The sequence below is a fragment of the Belonocnema kinseyi genome, chromosome 2 (assembly GCF_010883055.1).
Source record: "Belonocnema kinseyi isolate 2016_QV_RU_SX_M_011 chromosome 2, B_treatae_v1, whole genome shotgun sequence".
Taxonomy (NCBI): Eukaryota; Metazoa; Arthropoda; class Insecta; order Hymenoptera; family Cynipidae; genus Belonocnema; species Belonocnema kinseyi.
In genome coordinates this window covers 67,859,618-67,880,348 of record NC_046658.1, presented here as the reverse complement: position 1 = coordinate 67,880,348, position 20,731 = coordinate 67,859,618, and the positions used below count along the sequence as shown (strand labels likewise).

At 28.4% G+C, this 20,731-nt stretch overlaps 2 protein-coding genes across 5 annotated transcripts; one reads left to right on the top strand and one right to left on the bottom strand.

Moving 5' to 3' along the window:
• The first annotated feature begins 190 nt into the window (after positions 1–190).
• On the top strand, positions 191–10,236 carry LOC117167477 (aurora kinase B-like). 3 transcript variants are annotated; one of them, XM_033352449.1, is made up of 8 exons: positions 220–323; positions 411–463; positions 616–775; positions 915–1,106; positions 1,205–1,339; positions 9,182–9,340; positions 9,480–9,711; positions 9,797–10,236. In XM_033352449.1, exons 3-8 carry the CDS (start codon positions 669–671, stop codon positions 9,881–9,883), a joined length of 912 nt encoding a protein of 303 aa, XP_033208340.1. In that variant the 5' UTR covers positions 220–323; positions 411–463; positions 616–668; the 3' UTR covers positions 9,884–10,236. The 3 variants fall into 3 exon arrangements, with proteins under 3 accessions (XP_033208339.1, XP_033208340.1, XP_033208341.1); XM_033352448.1 differs by lacking the exon at positions 411–463 and having other exon boundaries at positions 191–323; XM_033352450.1 differs by lacking the exons at positions 411–463; positions 616–775 and having other exon boundaries at positions 233–323.
• LOC117167476 (transmembrane protein 183-like) lies at positions 10,109–20,714 on the bottom strand. Of its 2 annotated transcripts, none has more exons than XM_033352446.1 (9): positions 20,387–20,714; positions 20,029–20,314; positions 19,849–19,932; positions 18,757–18,846; positions 18,605–18,667; positions 18,380–18,518; positions 18,089–18,290; positions 12,702–12,869; positions 10,109–10,764 (listed from the first exon to the last, which is right to left on the bottom strand). In XM_033352446.1, exons 2-9 carry the CDS (start codon positions 20,108–20,110, stop codon positions 10,444–10,446), a joined length of 1,149 nt encoding a protein of 382 aa, XP_033208337.1. In that variant the 5' UTR covers positions 20,111–20,314; positions 20,387–20,714; the 3' UTR covers positions 10,109–10,443. The 2 variants fall into 2 exon arrangements, with proteins under 2 accessions (XP_033208337.1, XP_033208338.1); XM_033352447.1 differs by having other exon boundaries at positions 20,392–20,714.
• Positions 20,715–20,731: the final 17 nt, after the last annotated feature.

The window sequence follows — 20,731 nt, the reverse complement described above, 5'->3', positions numbered from 1 at the left end:
AAAGGTCCGTTATTAAATAGTTAAGATTCTTTACAAAGAGGAGTCTATATGAACAGGTATAACACTCTATGAAGGCTATAAGGTGGTACTATTTTCTACAAATTGTTATAAATATTATTAAAAATTGAAAGAACCACTCGGAATGTTTAAATTTCCCGCCATTTGGGATTAGCGCATGCACGACATAAATATGGTGGCCATAAGTTTTGATTTTTGAAAATTCTGTTGATTTCGGCGGTTTGGCAACTGTTTTCGGAGCATTTCGCAGTGGGAATCGTTTTGTAGCATTTATGCACATTAATGCGACAAAAAAGGTATTTAAGGTAAGTGAAAGATGCAAAATATTCGGAAGATTGTTTTAAGTATTGAAATTTAATTCGGTGTATTATGTATAAGAAATTGTCTTTTAGGATGAGGAGTAGAGAAATTTTAACCTCGAAGGTTTGGATTTTCGATTTTGAGGGTAATTTTTTTGCGGTAGTATATCTTGTAATTTTTTCGAGAATATTTTCTTATTATTTGAACTCAAAAGCTAAAGGATTTAAATGTAAAATTAGCACCAAAAAAAATTCTTTAGTTTTACATAAAGTAGGTTGAATCCCTTTTTTCTTCCAGATTAAAAGACTTTTTAAGCACTGACAGTACGATAAGCAGATTTCGTCAAGGTGATGGAATCAGTATTCAAAGTGTCGGACAACGTCCCGGAGATTTATAAAAAAGATGTCCAAAGAACTCTTGATTCAATGGCAATGCACATTGAAGGTCGTGGAAAAAAGTAAATTTTTCTAGTTTCTTTCTGTATAGTATAAGATTAATAATAATGATATATTTGAAAATATTACTGTCTTGTATTTATATGTTATTTTTGTTAAATTGTCCAACTAAACCTTTCAAATTTTTATCTTTTACTACAGTTTCCGTTGGTCAATGGACGATTTTCAAGTTGGAGCTCCTCTAGGTCGTGGAAAATTTGGCCGCGTGTTCCTAGCTAGAGAAAAATCGACACATTATATGGTTGCGCTTAAAACGCTTTACAAAATTGAACTCGTCAAAGGCAAAGTCGAAAAACAAGCCTTACGAGAAATTGAAATTCAATCTCATTTAAGGTATTTTTCATTAATTGCAATTTAGTTCATATTTTAAAAACAATACGAATTCCAGTTACATTGTTGTATATATTCTTACCGTATATTTTATATTTCAGTCATCCTAACATTTTACAATTACTCACATACTTCCACGATGACAAAAAGATATACTTGGTATTGGAATACGCAGCAGGGGGCGAATTGTATAAAGAATTAAAACGCCAACCTGGAGAAAGATTCAACGAGCATTTGTAAGCATTCTTATTTTCCGAAAACAGAGTGTCAAGCGACCTTGAAACCTGAAATTCTGGATTTTTTTTAACCCTGAAAACCTGGAAATCTCCTTGATTTTTTCACGAAAAGCTTGCATTTTTTTAAACAGTTATTTCATTGAAATGCAAACAATAATTTAATCTTTCATTCTATTGTGAAAGAAACATCTCGTCTAAAAGAAATCTTACTAATTAAACGTTTTTTAGTTATTATGATATAATTCATCTTTTGCTCGTTAAAGATTAAATAAAGAGATTTCTAGGAATGTTTTTTGTAGACTACCAATTATTTTATATATTGAAATGAAAAGAATTTAATATTATGAATAGTTCTGCAAATGTTTAATTTCGTCGCTGCTAATATAGAATGTTAAAGTATACATTTTGTTATATAAACTTACAAATTATAAAATTATCAGATGAAAACTTTAATTTTAATTCAGTTTCAGAATTAGAATGAGCAATGGCCATATAACGGATTTTTCAAAGGTTTTACCACTCCGTTTTTTAGTGTATACCAGGTTACAAAAGATTTCAGAAAGTTTCAAAGTATTTAAAAGGATTTTGAACATTTTACAAAGATTTCACAGATTTAAAAAAGGCGTGTACAATACATTTCACAAAGTTTTTTAAACTTTCAAAAGATTTAAAGGATTTAAAAATTTTGAAACTTTTTAGAAGATTTGAAAAGATTTCAAATGATTAAAATTTTTTTTAACGAATAAAAAAGATTTCACAAACGAACATTAAAGAAAAATTACAAAAATATTTCAAAAAGTTTGACAAAGATTTGAAAAAACTTTCACCAAAATTTTCGAAAGATTTCGAACATTTCATTAAGTTTGCAAGGATTTCAAGCATTTAAATAAGACGTGTATATCAGATGTTACAAAGATTTCGAGCATTTCTTAAGATTTTCAAACTTTCGAAAGATTTCAAAAATTTCACGAACATTGCAGATTTCACAAAAAATTTTAAGGTTTCACAAAAATTTCATTAATATTTCAAAATAATAAAAGACTTTAAAAAGAGTACATTACACCAGATTTCAAAGGTTTTAAAACATTTCGAAACGTTTCAAAAGATTTAAAAAGATTTCAAATAATTCAACGAATAAAAAAGATTTCACAAACAATTATTTAAGGAAAATTTCACAAATATTTCAAAAAGTTTGACAGAGATTTCAAAGATTCCACATAAATTACCTCAATATTTCGAACATTTCAGATCCCAAGGATTTGAAAGATTTGAAAAAGGCGAGTGCGTACACTAGATTTGCAGGATTTTGAACATTTCCAAGAATTTAAAAACTTTCAAAACATTTCAAAGATTTTAAAGAAGGTATATTAAACCAGATTTTTAAGATTTCAAAAGATTTTACACCGAAATTTTAAATATTAAAAATTTTTGATTTCAAAACATTTTAGAAAATTTGAAAAGATTTCACTAAGTTTTCAATAATTCAATGATTTCAATGAATAAAAAGCTTTCACAAAAATTTTCCAAAGATTTCGAACATTTCATAAAGATTGAAGGATTTCAGAGATTTGAAAAAGGCGTGTACACAAGATTTCAACAATTTTACAAAGATTTTGAAACTTTCAAAAAGATTTCAAAGATTTTGAAAAAGGTATGGTAACCAGATTTTGAAATATTTCAAAAGAATTTCCAAAAATTTCAAGAATATCACATTAAAACATAATTTCAAAATTTTTTAAACATTTCGAAGGTCTGAAACGATTTGAAAACATTTTAGAAAATTTGAAAAGATTTCACTAAGCTTTCAAATAATTCAATGATTTCAACGAAGAAAAAAGATTTCGAAAATTTCATAAAGATTAAAGGATTTCAGAGATTTGAAAAAGGCGTGTACACCAGATTTCAAAGATTTGACAAGATTTCACTAAGCTTTCAAATAATTCAATGATTTCAACGAATAGAGAATTCTACATGGACATAGGAAACAAGGGACTAGGCATACCATTTCGGGGGTGATGCAATGAGGGGGGAGGTCCGCCACTTTTTGATGTCCCGCGAGAAACATGGCAGCGCCCACATGTTTATATTTTCATGCACAGTTTGTCGGCAAAAATGCTCGTGCGCATAATCAAATGGCACATCGTAAGACGGCGGCTCTCCCCACTCATGGAATTCTCCCCCTCCCGTGGATTCAACCCCGCTCGTCAAGTTAGGATGGCATGTCTAGTCCCGTGTTTCCTACGTCCATGCCCATGAACATTACATCATACTCGGTCGGTAACGTCGAAATCTATAAGGCTATACCGCTTGGTGGACTGCAAAGCATTGTTTAGATAGGAGTTTGACTAAAATTAATTAATTTCGGCGAAATTAAGTAAAAAATCGTGATATGGCTTTGCTTTTAAGAAAGAAAAGCCATTTCTTTAATTATTGTTAGCAATTGGGGGAAGTGTGGGATTTGGACAATCCATGAAGAAAAAATATAATGTGCCGCGATTGCGGTTAGGTTGCATTGTTGGGATAGTTGGCGGTAAAAAGTTTTGAATTTTGATAGTTCGTTAAAGTGTGTTTTTCAAATATGTCAAGAGATTATTTTTGCACATTGAGAAAACAAAAATTATCAAAGACTGTGATCCTCTTAGAAATCCTGTAAGATTTCTTGATAATCCTTAAACTCTTCCAATTTTTTTTTAAATCCCTTCAACTTCATTACAATCATTTAAAATCTTTCAAAGTTTCTCGAAATTGACTCAACTTAATTCAAATTTCTTATAATCCTTTAAATTTGTTTAAATTCCTTTGAATCGCTTAAAAATCCTTAAAATCTTTGAATTTTTTTAAATTCATTAAAATCTTTTTAAATAACTTTTAAAAAACTCGCTTGAAATTCTTTAAGACCACTAAAACTGTCTCTTCAACTTCTTTAAAGTAATTTAAAATAATGTAAAATGGACTAAAATTAATTCAAATCTTTTAAATCCAAAATCCTTTACATTTTTTTAGGCTCCTTAAAATCTCTTGAAAATCCTTAAATCAATTAATTTCTTTAAATACCTTGAAATCTCCTAAAACTCATTACATCTGTTTTAATAACTTTTCAATGACTCGCTTGACTTTCTTTGAAATCACTACAACTGTCGTAAAATCTTTTTCATCTATTTTTGGATTATTTTTAAATCCTTTAAAAAGAAACTTTAAGATTCCGCCAAGTCCCTAGTAATTCCTCAAAATCACTTTAGTTCTTAGAAATCCTTGAAGTCCTCTGAATTTTTTGTACTCCCTTCAACTTCTTTGAAATCATTTAAAACATTTCAAAATTGACTAAAATTAATTAAAATCTCTTAAAATCCTGTAAATTTGTTGAGACTTCTTAAAATCTCTTGAAAATCCTTAAATAATTGAATTTAGTTTAATCCTTTAAAGTCTTAAAATTTATTAAAATCTGTTGAAATAGCGTTCAAATCTTTAAAATCACTAAAATTGTCTTAAAATCTTTATCAATTTCTTGTAAATCTTGAAACGTTTTTGAATGATTTTTAAATCCTTTAAAGGAAAATCTTAAAATCCCGTCAAAGTCCCTATAGTAATTCCTTAAAATCACTTGAATTTTCAGAAATTCTTTAAGGTTTTTTTCAATATTTGATTCATTTTCTGCATTTTTTAAAAATCCTTTCAAATTTTTTGAAATTGCTAAAAATCTCTTGAGAAATCCTAAGATCACTTAAAGTATTTTAAAATCCTTCAAAGTATCTTTGATATAACTTTATTTGATATGAAAATAGTTAGATTAATTATTAACGCGCAAAGTATTATGACATAAGTCGCCAGAAATTGAGGTTTAATCCTTAATTACGGCAAATTATAATTTATCGTGATGGACTGCCTAATCACACATTTTCCAAATTACCAACAATAATAAAATAAATGGCTCTTCTTTCTTAAAGGCAAAGCTATATCACGATTTTTTACTTAATTCCGCCGAAATTAATTAATTGTAGTCAAACTCCTATCTAAACAATACTTTGCAGTCCACCAAGTGGTATAGTCTTACTGATTTTGATGTTACCGACCAAGCGTGACGTAATATTAGAATACTCATGGACATAGGAAACAAGGGACTAGGCATGCCATTGCGGGGGTGATGCAATGAGGGGGGTGGTCCGCCACCTTTTGATGTCTCGCGACAAACATAGCAGCGCCCACATGTTTATATTTTCATGCACAGTTTGTCTTATACATTTTTTTTGCGTTTTTTATATGAAAAGCTTTTGCATACAATTAACAATTTTAATTCAAAATTTGTAATAATTTTGCAGATATACTTAGCATTTATTGTATTTTAAATACTTGTATACTTAATTTCGCGCCAATAAGCGTTCCGTTCATTTTCAAAGTTGGCAAACACATGCACCGGAATGACCGTAGCCCGGAATGACCGCAGCCCGGAATGACCGCAGCCCGGAATGACCGTAACACAAATCGCATAGCACCTTCGACGAGACGAAAAAGTTCCTTCTTGTCAAACATGATCTGTGATTGGTGTTCCGGTCATTCCGGGTTACGGTCATTCCGGTGCATGTGTTTGACAACTTTGGAAATGAACGGAACGCTTATTGGCGCGAAATCAAGTACACAAGTAATTAAAATACAATAAATACTAAGTACATCTGCAAAATTATTATAAATTTTGAATCAAAATTGTTAATTGTATGCATCTTACGAATATATATTGCAAATAATTTAATGTGGAACTATACAAAATATAATTAAAAATTTTTTTAATTCTTTTTTTATCCTACCTTCCTCTTTTACATCCAGACAAATATTATAAATTATTCAATTTTCGCAAATAAAGCATTGTTAATGATACAAGCCGGTGTATGTGTTATACATAATCTTTAAGCCTCAAAAAAAACTTTTCATATAAAAAACGCGAAAAGAAATGTATAAGACTGTACGTAAAATTGATACTTACATCATGTTCCCTTAATTAAGTAACACTGCTCATTATGTTAATAATTTATTATTTGTAATAACTTCAAGTGGTAAACTCTTTTGAAAACAATACTCACAACAAATGTGACACGCACTATAGGAAATTTCATCTGCGGCTAACTTCGGCTCGTGAACAAGACACTGTTTCCGCGGAAATTTTCTGATTGGTCAACGCTTCATTCCGGCCATTCTGAGATCCGGTCGTTCTGGTGCATGGACTGGAGGCCTTATATAATATAATATTACAATATTTTACACATATTAAAATTATTTTAATGGTTTCAAAATATTTCAAAGATTTTTAAAGATTTCAAATATTTCAGTGATGTTAAATTGTTTCAAAAGGTTTCAACCAATTTGAAAAGATTTCAATGATTTCAAAAGAAAATAAAAAATTTCACAAATAAAGATTAAAGAAAGCTTTCACAAAAATTTAATAAAAATTTCAATAAATTCCCAAATACATTATTTATGTTTCTGTTTCCTTTAAAAATGTCGGCTAATAAAAAACGAAATGGCTCATTTTTTACATCTATTACATAGGGTATTTCCATTGTTTGGTGTAAAAAAAGAAGGCCTGGAAAAGCTTCACTTCGCGACCTGGAAAACCAGGAAAAGACCTTGAGTTTCGTCCCTAAGAATCGCTGAACACCCTGGAAAAACAGTTTTCCATTTAGCAGTACTTTGTTGTTCTTGACTAATTTGCATATGATCTTTTCATTTCTACAAAAAAATCTTTAAAAATGTTAATTAAATATTGAAGATGCAGTTAACGGTGTTGATTGAGATGCTGAAATGCGAGTAAACACCGTAACCAGCAGTTACGGCTCTTTTCTACTTAAGGACTTCAGAAACAGTCCTGTCATGATTTGAGAGAACGCCGTCCATGGCAAAAGAATATAAAATAATGGAATTATTATAAATTATTATATAATCATGAAACTGTAATAATTATAAAATATTACATATTAATAATATTATTATTAATATTTTCTCATTTTAATTGTAAATTTTCAAAATTTAATACTCTACAATGTTAGAAGATTTATAATTCAAAGTTATGTAGTTTTTAAAAGTTACAGTTGACAATTCGTGAATGTTGAGAATATGGAATAACAATTATTTAATTTTCAAGAATGATATGTTAAAGGTATGTTATTGGGAACATTTTTTTGGAATAGTTCAATTTTGCAAAATGACAATGGAAAATTCTCTTCCATTTTGAAGATTTACAATTGAAAACTATCGAATTTTGAAAGATGTATACATAACTATTTTTAAATTGTGCTGATTCTGAAGAGCAAAAATCAAGAGATTTGAATTTAAAATGTTCAAAATTCAGGAAATTAAAAATATAAATCATCAAAATTGCAGAATTTTAAATTTTAAAACATAAAACTTATCATTTTTAATTATAAATGTTTAAAATTAAGGTATCTTTAATTTTCTTGATCGGCAATTCACATTTTGACAAGTAGGAGGAGTTACAATTAAAAAGTCTTGAATTGTAACGATTCGCAGTTTCACAATTCTTGAATGTTGAAAAAATGGAATTACATATAATTATTCAATTTTCATTTTGAAGACTTACAATAGAAAGTTGTTTAATTTTAAAGATTTGTAATTTAAAACTCTTTAACTTTGAAGATTTACAATTGATAACTCTTTATATTTTGAAAAATGTGTACATAAAAATTCTTAAATTATGATGATTTTGAAGATGAAAAGTCAAGAGTTTTTAATTTAAAACCTTTTAAAGCTGATAAAAAAACTTGTTTAAATCATTGAAATTGCAGAATTTTTAATTGTAAAACATAAAACTTATAATTTTTAATTCCAAATGTTTAAAATGAGGAAATCTTCAATTTTAAAGATCTGCAATTCACATTTTTACAAGTATGAAAAGATAGAATGAGGAATTCTTGAATTTAAAAAATATAGAATAGAAAATTATTCCACTATTAAGACTAATATTTTAAATAAATATAATTATAAACGTTTTTTTAATAGATTAATTTTGAAGATTTTCGGTGGAAAATTCTGTAATTTTAACTACATTTAATTTACAATTCCTCAATTTGGAATATTATCAATTGAAGACTTCACTATTATTGTTATTATTTATATTATTAATAATATCAATAACCATTTTATGTTTTTAAACTGTTATTCGAATCAACCAAGTAAATATTAATGTTATAAATTATTATTAATTAATAAATAATTATTTTTTTAAATTAATTAAATGTTAAGTCTTAAATAAATTACAAATTTTCACATAAATTTAAATATCAAATAATAAATTTAACCATTTTTTCGGTTCAAATAAATTATGATGAGATCCTCTTAACAGAGGTAATTAGATCAGGAGCACCACTGTTGGTCAATAATACAATTTTAAGTATGTCTATTGAATATTTCCAACTAATTGTTTTTACTTTAAGCAGCTCAGAAATTTAGAAAAATGTTTACTTATTGCATTTTCAACAATTTAACTTTTTGTTACTTTAATACCCCTATTCATTATAAGATACAAACTTTCAATAATAATTTTGCATTTTGCAATTCATAATAAATGCAGTTACAGCGTTTCCTCAAATACAAACCTTATTTCTCGGGGTTGTGGTAGCCTTCTGATAATTTAGTAAAGTCCGTAACTATCCTTTTACGGCGTTTTCTCCAATCACAACTCGCTAATCTCTGCAATTAACGGTGCTTTCCAAAAAATATGCAATAATTAGGTTTAAAGTTATTAACAAATAAAAAAATGATTTTTATAATTACTACTTATCTATTTAAACAATTAATTTAATTAAATTTTCGATTTCAATTTTGTTTTCATTTAAGGTCTGCGAAATACATTTATCAAGTCGCAGACGCTCTCAATTATTGTCACAAGATGAACGTCATACACAGAGACATAAAGCCAGAAAATTTGCTGCTCACTTTCAAAGGTGACATCAAATTGGCAGATTTTGGATGGTCTGTCCACGCACCTAGTACAAAGTAAGTAACATTTTTTCTTCGTTTTTATTAAATATTAGGATGAAAATTTCTATTTTCTTCGTAGAAAAAAAAACCCTTTCTGATAAGTAAATATTCAAATTCAAGGACAAACAATAAATCACTAGTTCATCATTTTCAGACGTCATACAGTTTGCGGCACTTTGGATTATCTTCCCCCAGAGATGGTAACTTGCCAACGATACGACATCTTCGTAGACCATTGGTGCTTAGGAATTCTTTGTTACGAGTTCCTCGTAGGAAGAACTCCCTTCCTTAGTGATTCTCAACAAGAAACTTACGAGAAAATTAGAGCTGTGAAAATTCCCTGGCCATCGTTAATTACCGCTGGAGCTAAAGATTTGATTTCAAGGGTAGGCTTATAATGTTGTACACTAAACATTAATTTTGCGACTGAAATTCAAAGAACCATTAAACAAATAAAAATTTTTGTTTCAGCTGATCAAGAAGGAGAGCAATGAAAGAATTCCACTAGTGGACGTGAAAAGACACCCTTGGATTGTCGCAAATAAAGATAAAAAGTAGTTAGTAATTCTATTTATACATCAGACTTTTAAAATAATTCTAATCATTTAAGTAAGTAGTACGGAATTGTGAGCTGCAGAAGTGCCTGATGCATTTGGTTCATTTTCTGCTATGATTTTAATTTAAGAAGCAACTTAGTTTTAACTAATTTTCGTTTAACCGATAGTGAAATTTGCTTATCATTAATTCACAACACTTTTTCATATTGAAATGAAACGGACGTTCTTAATAATGCATTTATTTATACATGTATAAACAAAATCACACTGATTGTATGACAAAGTATATTTTATTCTTTAAGAACTTGTACTGTCATCGAGCTGTAATACATTTAAGATTTGCACTCTTTTAAACTTTCAAAGTTTCACTTTAAGGACCTATCCATTTCCAAAACGGAAAATCTTTGACAATTAACTCAGAATACAGATGGAAAAATAAACTGGGCAACCTAGCATTTGAAAACTAGATACATGATTGGAAAACTGTTATTTTCTACTGCGCCGCTCAGTCTTTTCTCTTTTCGTTCGGAACAAAAATAAATTTAAACTCTACATTAAAGATCATGCATAAATTAAAGACTCCCGATCCCTGATTTGAGAATAAATCTGTTCCCAAGAGTCGTAAGTTGGGGTTTTAGGAGTGCTTTGAGGGACTTTGAATTCGACTGGCTGATATGGGTATTGAGTTTGCCACCAATCAAAGACGTCAATGTGAACCACGCCGATTAAGGTGATCATCGTCGTCGGAGTTTTCGGCACGTAAATGGACCCAAATCCGAGCATTAGACGATGGTGTTCGAATCCTGGAGATAAGTGCATTGATACTGTTTGCAGAGTCAAACCAATCACAGATGGCACCATACTATACTGTAAACAAGTAACCTGGGAACAAATTAAAAATTAATCAATTTAAGTTTTTTAATTTTCGAATTTTAAGGGTGCTACATTAAATATTTTCATTTTGTTAGAAAAATTATATTTTTATTCTTAGCATTTATAATAGATCTGGTATAACATGTTTTAAGAGCCGTGGAGTTGACCAATAAACTTTCTAGTATACACCAGATTTCAAGATTTCAGGAAAATAATACAAGACTTTCAAATATTTCGTAGATATTTCACAGATTTTAGGAAGATCTAATAGATTTCACCAGAACTTCAAAGATTTTAAAAAACTTAGTAAGATTTCCTAAGCATTTCACGAGAATTTCTAATATTTCAAACATTTTAAAAGACTTTACAAGATTTCATAAAAATTTCCAAGACATCAAAAAGGTTTTCTAGATTTTAAAAGTTTACACAAGATTTCATAAGGATTTTAAATATTTTACAAAGATTTAAATGATTTTAAACGGATTCATAAGATTATATAAGGATTTCAAATATTTTATAAATATTTTCCAAAGAATTAAAACCTTTTTTAGACTTCATAAGATTTCACAATGATTTCAAGGACTTAAAAAGATGTCCAAGATATCACAAAGGTATTAAAAGAATTCACAATTATTTTACAAAGATTTCACAAGATTTCATAAAAATTTCAAATATTTAATAAAGATTTTGAAATGATTAAAGGGTTCTCAAGATTATATAAGGATATCAAATATTTATACTTCACCAATATTTAAAAAATTTTGGAGGATTTGAAACATTGTCTAAATATTTCTCAAAGAATTTCAACCTTTTTAAAACTTCATATGATTTTATAAGGATTTCAAGGACTTCAAAATATTTCACAAGAATTTCAACTACTTTAAAATATTTCCAAGATTTCATAAGAATTTCAAAGATATCACAAAGGTATTAATAGAATTCACAATTATTTTACAAAGATTTCACAAAGGTTTCCAAGGTTTTAAAAGTTTAGACACGATTTCATAAGGATTTAAAATATTTCACTAAGCTTTCAATGATTTAAAAAGTATACATAAGGTTATATAAGGATTTCAAAGATTAAAAAAAATTTAATAAAAATTTCGAAGATTTCATAAGAATTTCAAATATTTGACACAAATTTTACAAGGATTTCGAAGATTTAAAAAGGATTCACAAGATTATATAAGGATTTCAAATATTTATATTTCACCAATATTTCAAAGATTTTAGAGGATCTGAAATATTGTATCAATATTTCACAAAAAATGCAAACTTTTTAAAGACTCATATGATTTTATAAGAATTTTAAGGACTTCAAAAGATATTACAAGAATTTCAAATATTTTAAAAGCTTTCATAAGTCTTTCAAAGATTAAAAAAAATTGCACAATTATTTTACAAAGATTTAAGAAAGGTTGCCAAGATTTGATAAGGATTCCAAAGATTTTAAGACTTCATAAGATTTCATCAAAAATGTCCAAGATTTCTGAAAGAGTTTAAAAGATTTGACAAGAATTACAAATATTTTTAAAGTGTTAAACAATTTTACAGGGATATAAAAGATTTCACAAAGACTTCGAAGATTTCAAACATATTTTAAAAGGATTCAAGACATTTAATAAGGACTTCGAAGATTTGACAAGAATTTCAAATATTTTACAACGATTTAAAAATTTTCACAAACATTTTAAAAGATTCCAAAGAGTCCAAATTTTTTTTAATATTTCATAAAGATTTCACATAGGTTTTCAAGATCTTACAAAGATTTCTAAGATATTAAAATGTTTCGCAATATTTCATAAGGACTTCAAAAATATCACAAAAATTTCAAATCTTTCTTAAAGATTTCAAACATTTCAACACTTTTAGAAAGAGCTGTAAAAATGTCACAAAGGCTTGTACTTCGTATTTCAAGAGTGATCAACTCTTCATCAAAAACTTACTCGAAGAACCTTGCATCCTTCCTCTGGGTTAAACATCACATCGTTGTGTGAATTAAATTCGTAATTTTCATTCCTATTTTCATCTAACCGCTTAACGCCAGAATACCTTTGACAGCTTCCCTTTAATTCCTTTAGCTTAAAAAAGAAATACCATCGGGTTTCCCCTTTCTGGAAACAAACAATATTAATGTTATTAAAAACCGTAAATAAACGAACGAATAGAGAATTTTCTAGTTATGAATAGGGCAACTAATTATTACATATTGTAGATGATAGTAAGCTGAGTTTATTTTTACAGGAAACGAATAAATATCATAATTGATTAATTTTTTATTTAGCTTTTAAAAGAAGGCCAGATAAGTTTTCGTATTTCCACATCGGGAAAAATATAATATTGGTAATTCATATATTTATTTAAATAAACGATATAACCTTTAGGAATGGCACGAATCTCCGTACAGCGGACGTCATTCAACAATACTTGTTGTCGCTTTTCCGCAATTCCGATTGGATAATTTGAAAAACTATTATATAATATATTATTTAAACCAAGTAAGGAATATTGCCAAATTCACAAAGCTACTTAAGAATTCAGTTTTAGTAGAAGGTTTAGGACGATTTCAAATTTTATTTAACCAGAGAGGCATTTACAACAGTATTAAAATTTGTATGTAACATGAACAAAATAATCTTTTTTTCAAATATGAATCAAATAGGTGAAATTGTTGAATTTAAACATTATTTACATGGGATTACTTTAATTAAAATAATAATTTTTTTAAAAACTTAAAAAGTTAACCCCTAAGGTTCATTTTTTCTTTTTCTATCAAATATTCGACTTTTATTTTTACTTATCAATCATGTAATATTACAAATTTCTCTTCAGATGGACTGGTTTTCAATATTTTTTTAGATGAATATATCTAGGGAGATAAACAGAAAAATCGGAGAATTAGAGAGTTCTTAAATCAGTCCATCATCTATTATCCTTATACATTTTGATTACGACTAGGTTGAAGTTAGTTTTCTCGGAAGAGCTAAATTTAAATTTGGAAGAATAACTAATGAATTCTGTAATGAAAACCTTTTAGAAAGATAAAATGAAAATTATGAGATTTAAATGGTATTTTAATCAGTTCTTAATCGAATAACCCAGCAAATTTCTCATTTGTCACTATTTGGTACGGCCAAGTTAAAGTTGACTTTCGTTATTAGATATCATTAAATTTGATTTGTTTAATTTCATCTTCTTCGCAAAAAATGCCATTAATTAAAAATTTACTGATTAAAAAGTTTAATTAATCAAGGACTGGTTTAAATAGCCTGTAAATCCCAGATTTTTTATTTTTCTTCGTAAGAGGTATGCAATGTTCATTTTGAAAAATATAGAATTTTAAAGTTAAATTTTTCATATTGCAGGATCAAAATGTAAATAGGAGCTGAAATTTTTAATAGAAAGAGCAAAAGTAAAAGATTTAATTTCGCTGACTAAGTCTAAAACGTAACTAAAGTTGATGATAATTAAAACTATTTTGATCAAAACTGGAAGTTGTGAATGATTTAAAAAAAATCGTATATTTAAAGCGTTAAAAATGGAGCTATTTTATTTTAATATGAAGTATCTCGAAATCGAATGATGTCGGGTTAAACTTTCAAAAATAAATCAATTTTAAAAATTAAATAATTTGAGATTGGATCTCGGAAAATTGGATGATGTTAAATTCGGAGAAAGTAAATGTTTATTATCTCTAATTAAAAGGATTCAAATTAAAGAATTAAGAGCTTTAAACTTTTTAATTTAAATGATTCTTAATTCAAAACGATTGATTAACTGATGGATGTGTATGATATTTTCTAAGAGATTTTTAACAATACGATTAAAATTTCACAATTTGAGATTGAAAACTGAAGTGAATATTTCAAAGTCGAAGTTTATGAAATTCTAGATTTTTAAATTTATATTACATTTAAAAATTCCAATAAAACATTTTAGTTGTTTATACCATTTTTTCTAAGATTGAAAATTAAATTGACCGTATGAACTGTAAAATTTTAATGATCAAGAACTGTGATATTACATTTTTTTGTATTAAAACACTTTTAAAATTGTAATTATTTAAAATAAATTTAAATCCTTTAAAAATTAAAAATTTTCAAATTGTTTAAAGTTTTCAAAATTCAATCATTTCATTTCTAATTGCTAAATCAAAATCGGTGAAAGGAAAACATTGTAAACAAGACAATTTTGAACTTTTCAACACTTTATTTAGAATCATTATTTAATTCTTGAAATTTTCAACTTCAAATAATTCATCTTTTAAATCTATAACTAAAAATCGGAAAAATTTAAGATATTCCACTGATCATGAAAAAACAAAATTGTAAAGTACACAACACAAAATTGACGTTTTTTACATTCTCATCAGAGAAAGTATTAGATTTGTGTAAAATTTAACCCCCCCAGTTTTTTTCAAATGTCCACGTTTTGAGACCTTCTGAAACCGAAAAACAGGTTTTTACGAATGTGTCTGTCTGACTATGCCTGCCTGTGAACACGATAACTTTCGAAAATATTAATCTATTAGATTGCCCTTTGGCACACTCGTTTAGTGTCCTAAACTAAAGGTCGAGTTCGTTATCCAGCCATTTTGGATGAAAATTCAAAAAGTGGGCACATTTTGAATATTTTTTAGACCACTTTTTTGAAAATTCCAAAATTCTCTGTAGTTATTTATAGTATTTAAAAAGTTGAAAAATTTATCCTAATGACTTTTTTTGAAAAATCAAAAATTACCAGAGTTAGAGCATTTTCAAAATCAAAAAAAAAAACAAATTAAAACGAACATTTTAAGCCAAACAACGCATGATACGAAAAAAAGTCAAGAGAAGAAAAACGTTGCTTTCCGAAATCCCTAAAAGATCATGATAACAATTTTTTTAATTTGGTCGAAAAGTTGAAAATTCCAAATTTGATCGTACCAAAAATTTCTGAAACCACATTTTTTCAAGATTTAAAAATTCTATGTACGTTTGTTCATAGTACTCAAAAACTTAAACAATTTATCCCAATGACTTTTTTCTATAAATAGAAAATCATCAGAGTTAGGGCATTTTCAAAATAAAAAAAAAAAAACTAAAATGAACATTTTAAGCCAAACAACACATGATATGAAAAAAAAGTCAAAAGAAGAAAAACTTTGCTTTTTGAAGGCCCTACAGGATTATGATAACAATTTTTTTAATTTGGTCAAAAAGCTGAACATTCCAAAGTTGATCCTACCAAAAAAAATCCACAAATTCTATTTTTTGGTTAAACTATGCAAGATACGAAAAAAATGAAAAAGCTCAAATTACACGCACTGGAAAAAACTACAAATTCATAATGAATCACTTTTCGACACAAGTTACGAAAAAATAAACAAACTAAATGTGCGGAAGATGGTACTCGGTACAGTAAAATGTGTAATAAAAAAATGGTTTGACTACATAAGATCTAAAAATTTTATTTTCACATTTATTTGATAGGGCACGCGCTTTTTACATTCACACCATAATGAAAAGATATTGGTTTCATACGAAAAATAACTTTCGCGGATTCCATCATATATCGACGTTTTGAGATTTCCTCAGAAGGAACAAAAAGTTTTCAGGTTAGTATCTGTCTGTCGTTGTCGTATGCATACTGGATGTCTTTGGACCGACTAATTGAATCGAATTGAGCTTTGGCACACAGGTTTAGGGGCCAAAGATTTTAAAATTCCATGTACGGCTACTTATAGCACACGAAAATGTTAACAATTTATCTTGATGGATTTTTTTGATAACAAGAAAATTATCACAGTTATGGCTTTTTCAAAATACAAAATGAAAATGAAAATTCTAAGCCAATCAACGCACGATATAAAAAAAAGTCAAGAATAGGAAAACGTTACTTTTTGAAAAACTTACAAGGTCATCATAACAGGTTTTAGAATTTTAAAAAAATCGAAAATTCATCTTTTAATCGCACAAAAATACTGAATTATTACATTCTCATCATAATAAGAAGGTATTGTTTTATGGGAAAACTGACTATCGCGAATTTCTTGAAATTTTCACTTTTCGAGAATCCCTAATTCCCAAAGAAACCGGTATTACGATGACGTCTGTCTGTCGGCCTTGTCATTATCGTCGTTGTCGTTGTAGTCTGTAAATACGGTAACATTTGAAGTAATTATTTTATTGAATTTCCCTTTGACACACTTTATAATGCTATGAAAAGAAAGGACGATTTCGTTAGCCAGCTATTTTAAATAAAAATACAATGATTTGGAGCATTTTCAAAATTTTTAAGACCACTTTTTCAAGATTTGAAATGTTCATATAGTGCTGTTTATAGTGCACAAAAATATGAACAATTTATCTTGATGACTTTTTTTATAACAAAATTACCAGAGTTATAGCGTTTCCAAACTTAAAAAAAAATAATCATAAAAACGAAAATGACTATTCTATGTCATTCAACGCACGACATGAAAAAAAGTCAATAAAAAAAATATTAGTTTTTAAAGCCCTACAAGATTATCATAACAACTTTTTGAATTTTGTTAAAAAATCGAAAATTCAAATTTTTGTCGCACAAAAATGATGTATTATTACATTCTCATCATAATGAGAAGGCATTAGTTTTATGCGAAAACTGTCTATCGCTAAATAATCTAAATAAATGTATTATAAGTTTGATACAGAAGTGTTAAACATAATATAGAAAAGTTAACATTTTGGACAAAATCGCGTGCAAAGCACGAGATACGTGATGATAATGTGTTTGCTAAAGCCGAAGAAGCTTTAACAAAGGAGAATTCATAATCACCAAATTACAGTTGTCGATGCTTGGTTCGTTGACCTTAATAGGTCTGTGCACAAATGTGGGGCAAATACAAAGACCGAGCGTAAAGGGCGAGACAAATGCAGCATCGAGCGCGAAGCGCGAAAACCAACAGTCGCGCGCCCTAGGCGCGCTCAAACTTGCGAACAGTGTGGGTTATGATTCAAATAAGGCAACATTTTTTTTTAGAAATCCCTACTTATGAAACGTGGGAAATAAAATCTTTTAGAAAACTGCAATCAAATTTAAATAGTGAAACGTAATTTTTCCGAAAATACTTCAATCATATACAATCTTCTAAAATCACATAAGATTTTCTAAACAATCTATGAGAAATGTACTCTGTCATATTCCTGCGAAATTAACCCAGTTTTTTTCTCTGAAGGGGGCAGTATGTTATACTTAATTTTAAATAAGTGACGAGTACTGTAAATTTTAAAAAAACTTACGTATTATTTATTATAGAATAAAAAAAAATTCTTGCAAATTTTCTATTGTGTGTAATTTTGAGATAATTTACCTTATGCCACATGAGAGAACATCGTCGTTTAACCAAAGAATGCGGATCTTTTTGTTCCATATGTGACTTATTGTCCGGGCCTTTTAAGAACTGGTAATAGCTAAAGTAAAGAGCTCGAATGACACAAGCTCTGAGTCCATAAAGACGTTTAATACGTCCAGGTTGTAAATATTGCGGTAAACCAGTTACAGATCTGTGGAATCTGAAAAAATATTTGTTTATTATTTAAAATCAAATTATTAAACATAAATTCGAAGATCTTGTTCAAAATCCAATCAATAATGTTCTTACCGTCTTGAGAGGTGGAACCAGAATTTTGCTGTGTGTGTCACGTAGTTCGACTTTCTACAAATGCTAGCAAACTTTCCCACTGTTTCAGGGCAAATGTGTTCAGATATGAGAAACCAAAGATCCAGTGGATAATCATTCCCTGCATAATTATGATAAATTATATATACTAAAATTACAATCTAATTTTATGATTACTTATTAACGATTTTGAGGGAAAATTATTACCTTCATCTGATTCTTCGATTTGCTTCTGAACAGAAATTACAGCCTTTCCTTTTGTGATTTTTCCTAAAAGAATAAAAGTATGGTTATGTGTTTTAATATGTCTGAAATGCTCACTTTTAATTCATAAATAATTTAAATTTTAGTGAACATACCTTCGCTAGAACTGATACTATTTTGTTTTGTTTCAAGGAAATCATCATTTTCAGTTACTGGGTCTTCAGTTATAATCAATCTTTGCTTGACTGCAATTAATCCCAATTGAAAGTAAAAAAATTAAAAATTATTTGCCTTTAAAATCGTTCTAATTTGAAAACATACAAAAAAACATTATGTATGACGTTTGAACTATTGATACTTTATTCACTACCCGGTAATAAGCGTTGAATTCAGAAAAATTAAGAATTTGTATTCCTATGAATAAGCGATTTTTCCCCCGTCTAAAAATCCCTCCACGGGAACAGAAAAAGTGCAAATTCTGTTCCTCTCAGTCGACTTAAGAAAATGTAACATGAGCATTTATTTAACATAGTTTTCATTATTAAAGCTTTTTATAACTTATAAATCCGAAAAATATTTGAATTTTTATTTATTAATATTTTAATAAATTATTTAAGTGTTAAGAAATGCATTACATACAAAAATCTATTTAAATGTGCGAATTAAAATAATTTTAACTTTAGAGAGGCGGATTTGAATTGATTAAAATTTCAAAACTTATATTCCACATGAAGAAATTAAAACATTTTACCACACATATTTTGCGAACTTATTTTAGAAGGAATTAAATAATTTTAAAATATGAACACTTTTGGACAATACAAGACATCTCTATGAGGTATATCTGTCAGTACAATTACAAGGAATTAAATATATTGAAAACTATGCGGCGGCCGCTATGAAAATATAAATAAATTAGTTTACGAGATATCCTATTATTATAATGATATTTTAGACAGATGGAGAAATCGCGCATTCAAAAAAATAGAATAATCTCGACTATTACGCTAAAATCTGAAAATATTATTTTTTCTCTATTCAACGCTTATTACCGGGTATGGAAGTTTAAAAGACGAAAATCAACAGAAACTTTTGAAATATTTAATTTTCAAAGCGTTTATTGATTATAATTTCACAAATGCAATTTGTGAAGTAGAAGTATAAAACTATGAATAGAATTAAAAATTACTATAAATATATGGAAAAATATACAGATGCGTTAATATAATATAAAATGAAATATTTACCTTCAGAAGCAACGTTCGCCACAGCTTTTTTCAACCTTGAATGACATCCAGTAGACGCATTCGCAAAATCATTGATAGTAACATCTAGAATATAATAATGCCTGTTACTCCACCTTTGTCGAAATTAAATTGCAAAGTGTCTGCTACTAAAAGATAAATAAAAGAACGAATTATACTAACCTCCCAAAGTCTTGGGCGGCGCCTTCTTCTTGCTCAGATTCTGTTTCCTCTGGATTCTATTACGTGATTTTGACCCTGGCATTTTGTACACCTTTCCTGACTTTTTCCAAATTATCTAACTGCATTTCAGCAGATGCAAAGTACAAACCTCCGAAAAGTTACATACTTGAGCTTACGCCAACCTGCGATACGATTCTTTCCATTTTCTTTATGTCGGAAAAACTATTTTTCATATGTCAACCAGAAATCTCCGACTTCAAATTTGGATCTTAAACAGCTGCTAAATCTGAAGACCGAATTATACGAACTACTTTAATTATTTTACTATCCGGGTTTCACGGTCTTACGGTAGTCTTACGTTACTTAGGCATTGAGGTTATGTTGTGACAGATTGACAGCTGAATGTACTGACATCCTTGAGCTTGGACAGCGGTCAAAGCAGCAGCATCGAATTTCTAGTTTGGGATGGGTGGGTCAAATAAAAACATAGTGCAAGATATTAACGTTTATAAACATAAAGTTGTTTAATTTTAGACGCTACATTTCTTTTTCGGCTGAAGAATGCAAACAATGTTTGTCGGAAAACTCTATTAAAAAAGATTAATGGGGCTCTACAACAAATTTAGGTTGGGGCCGACAAAAGCTATAGTTACATCACTGGATTGAAGGAGGTGAATCCAGTGACAGATGCCAACAGGCATGG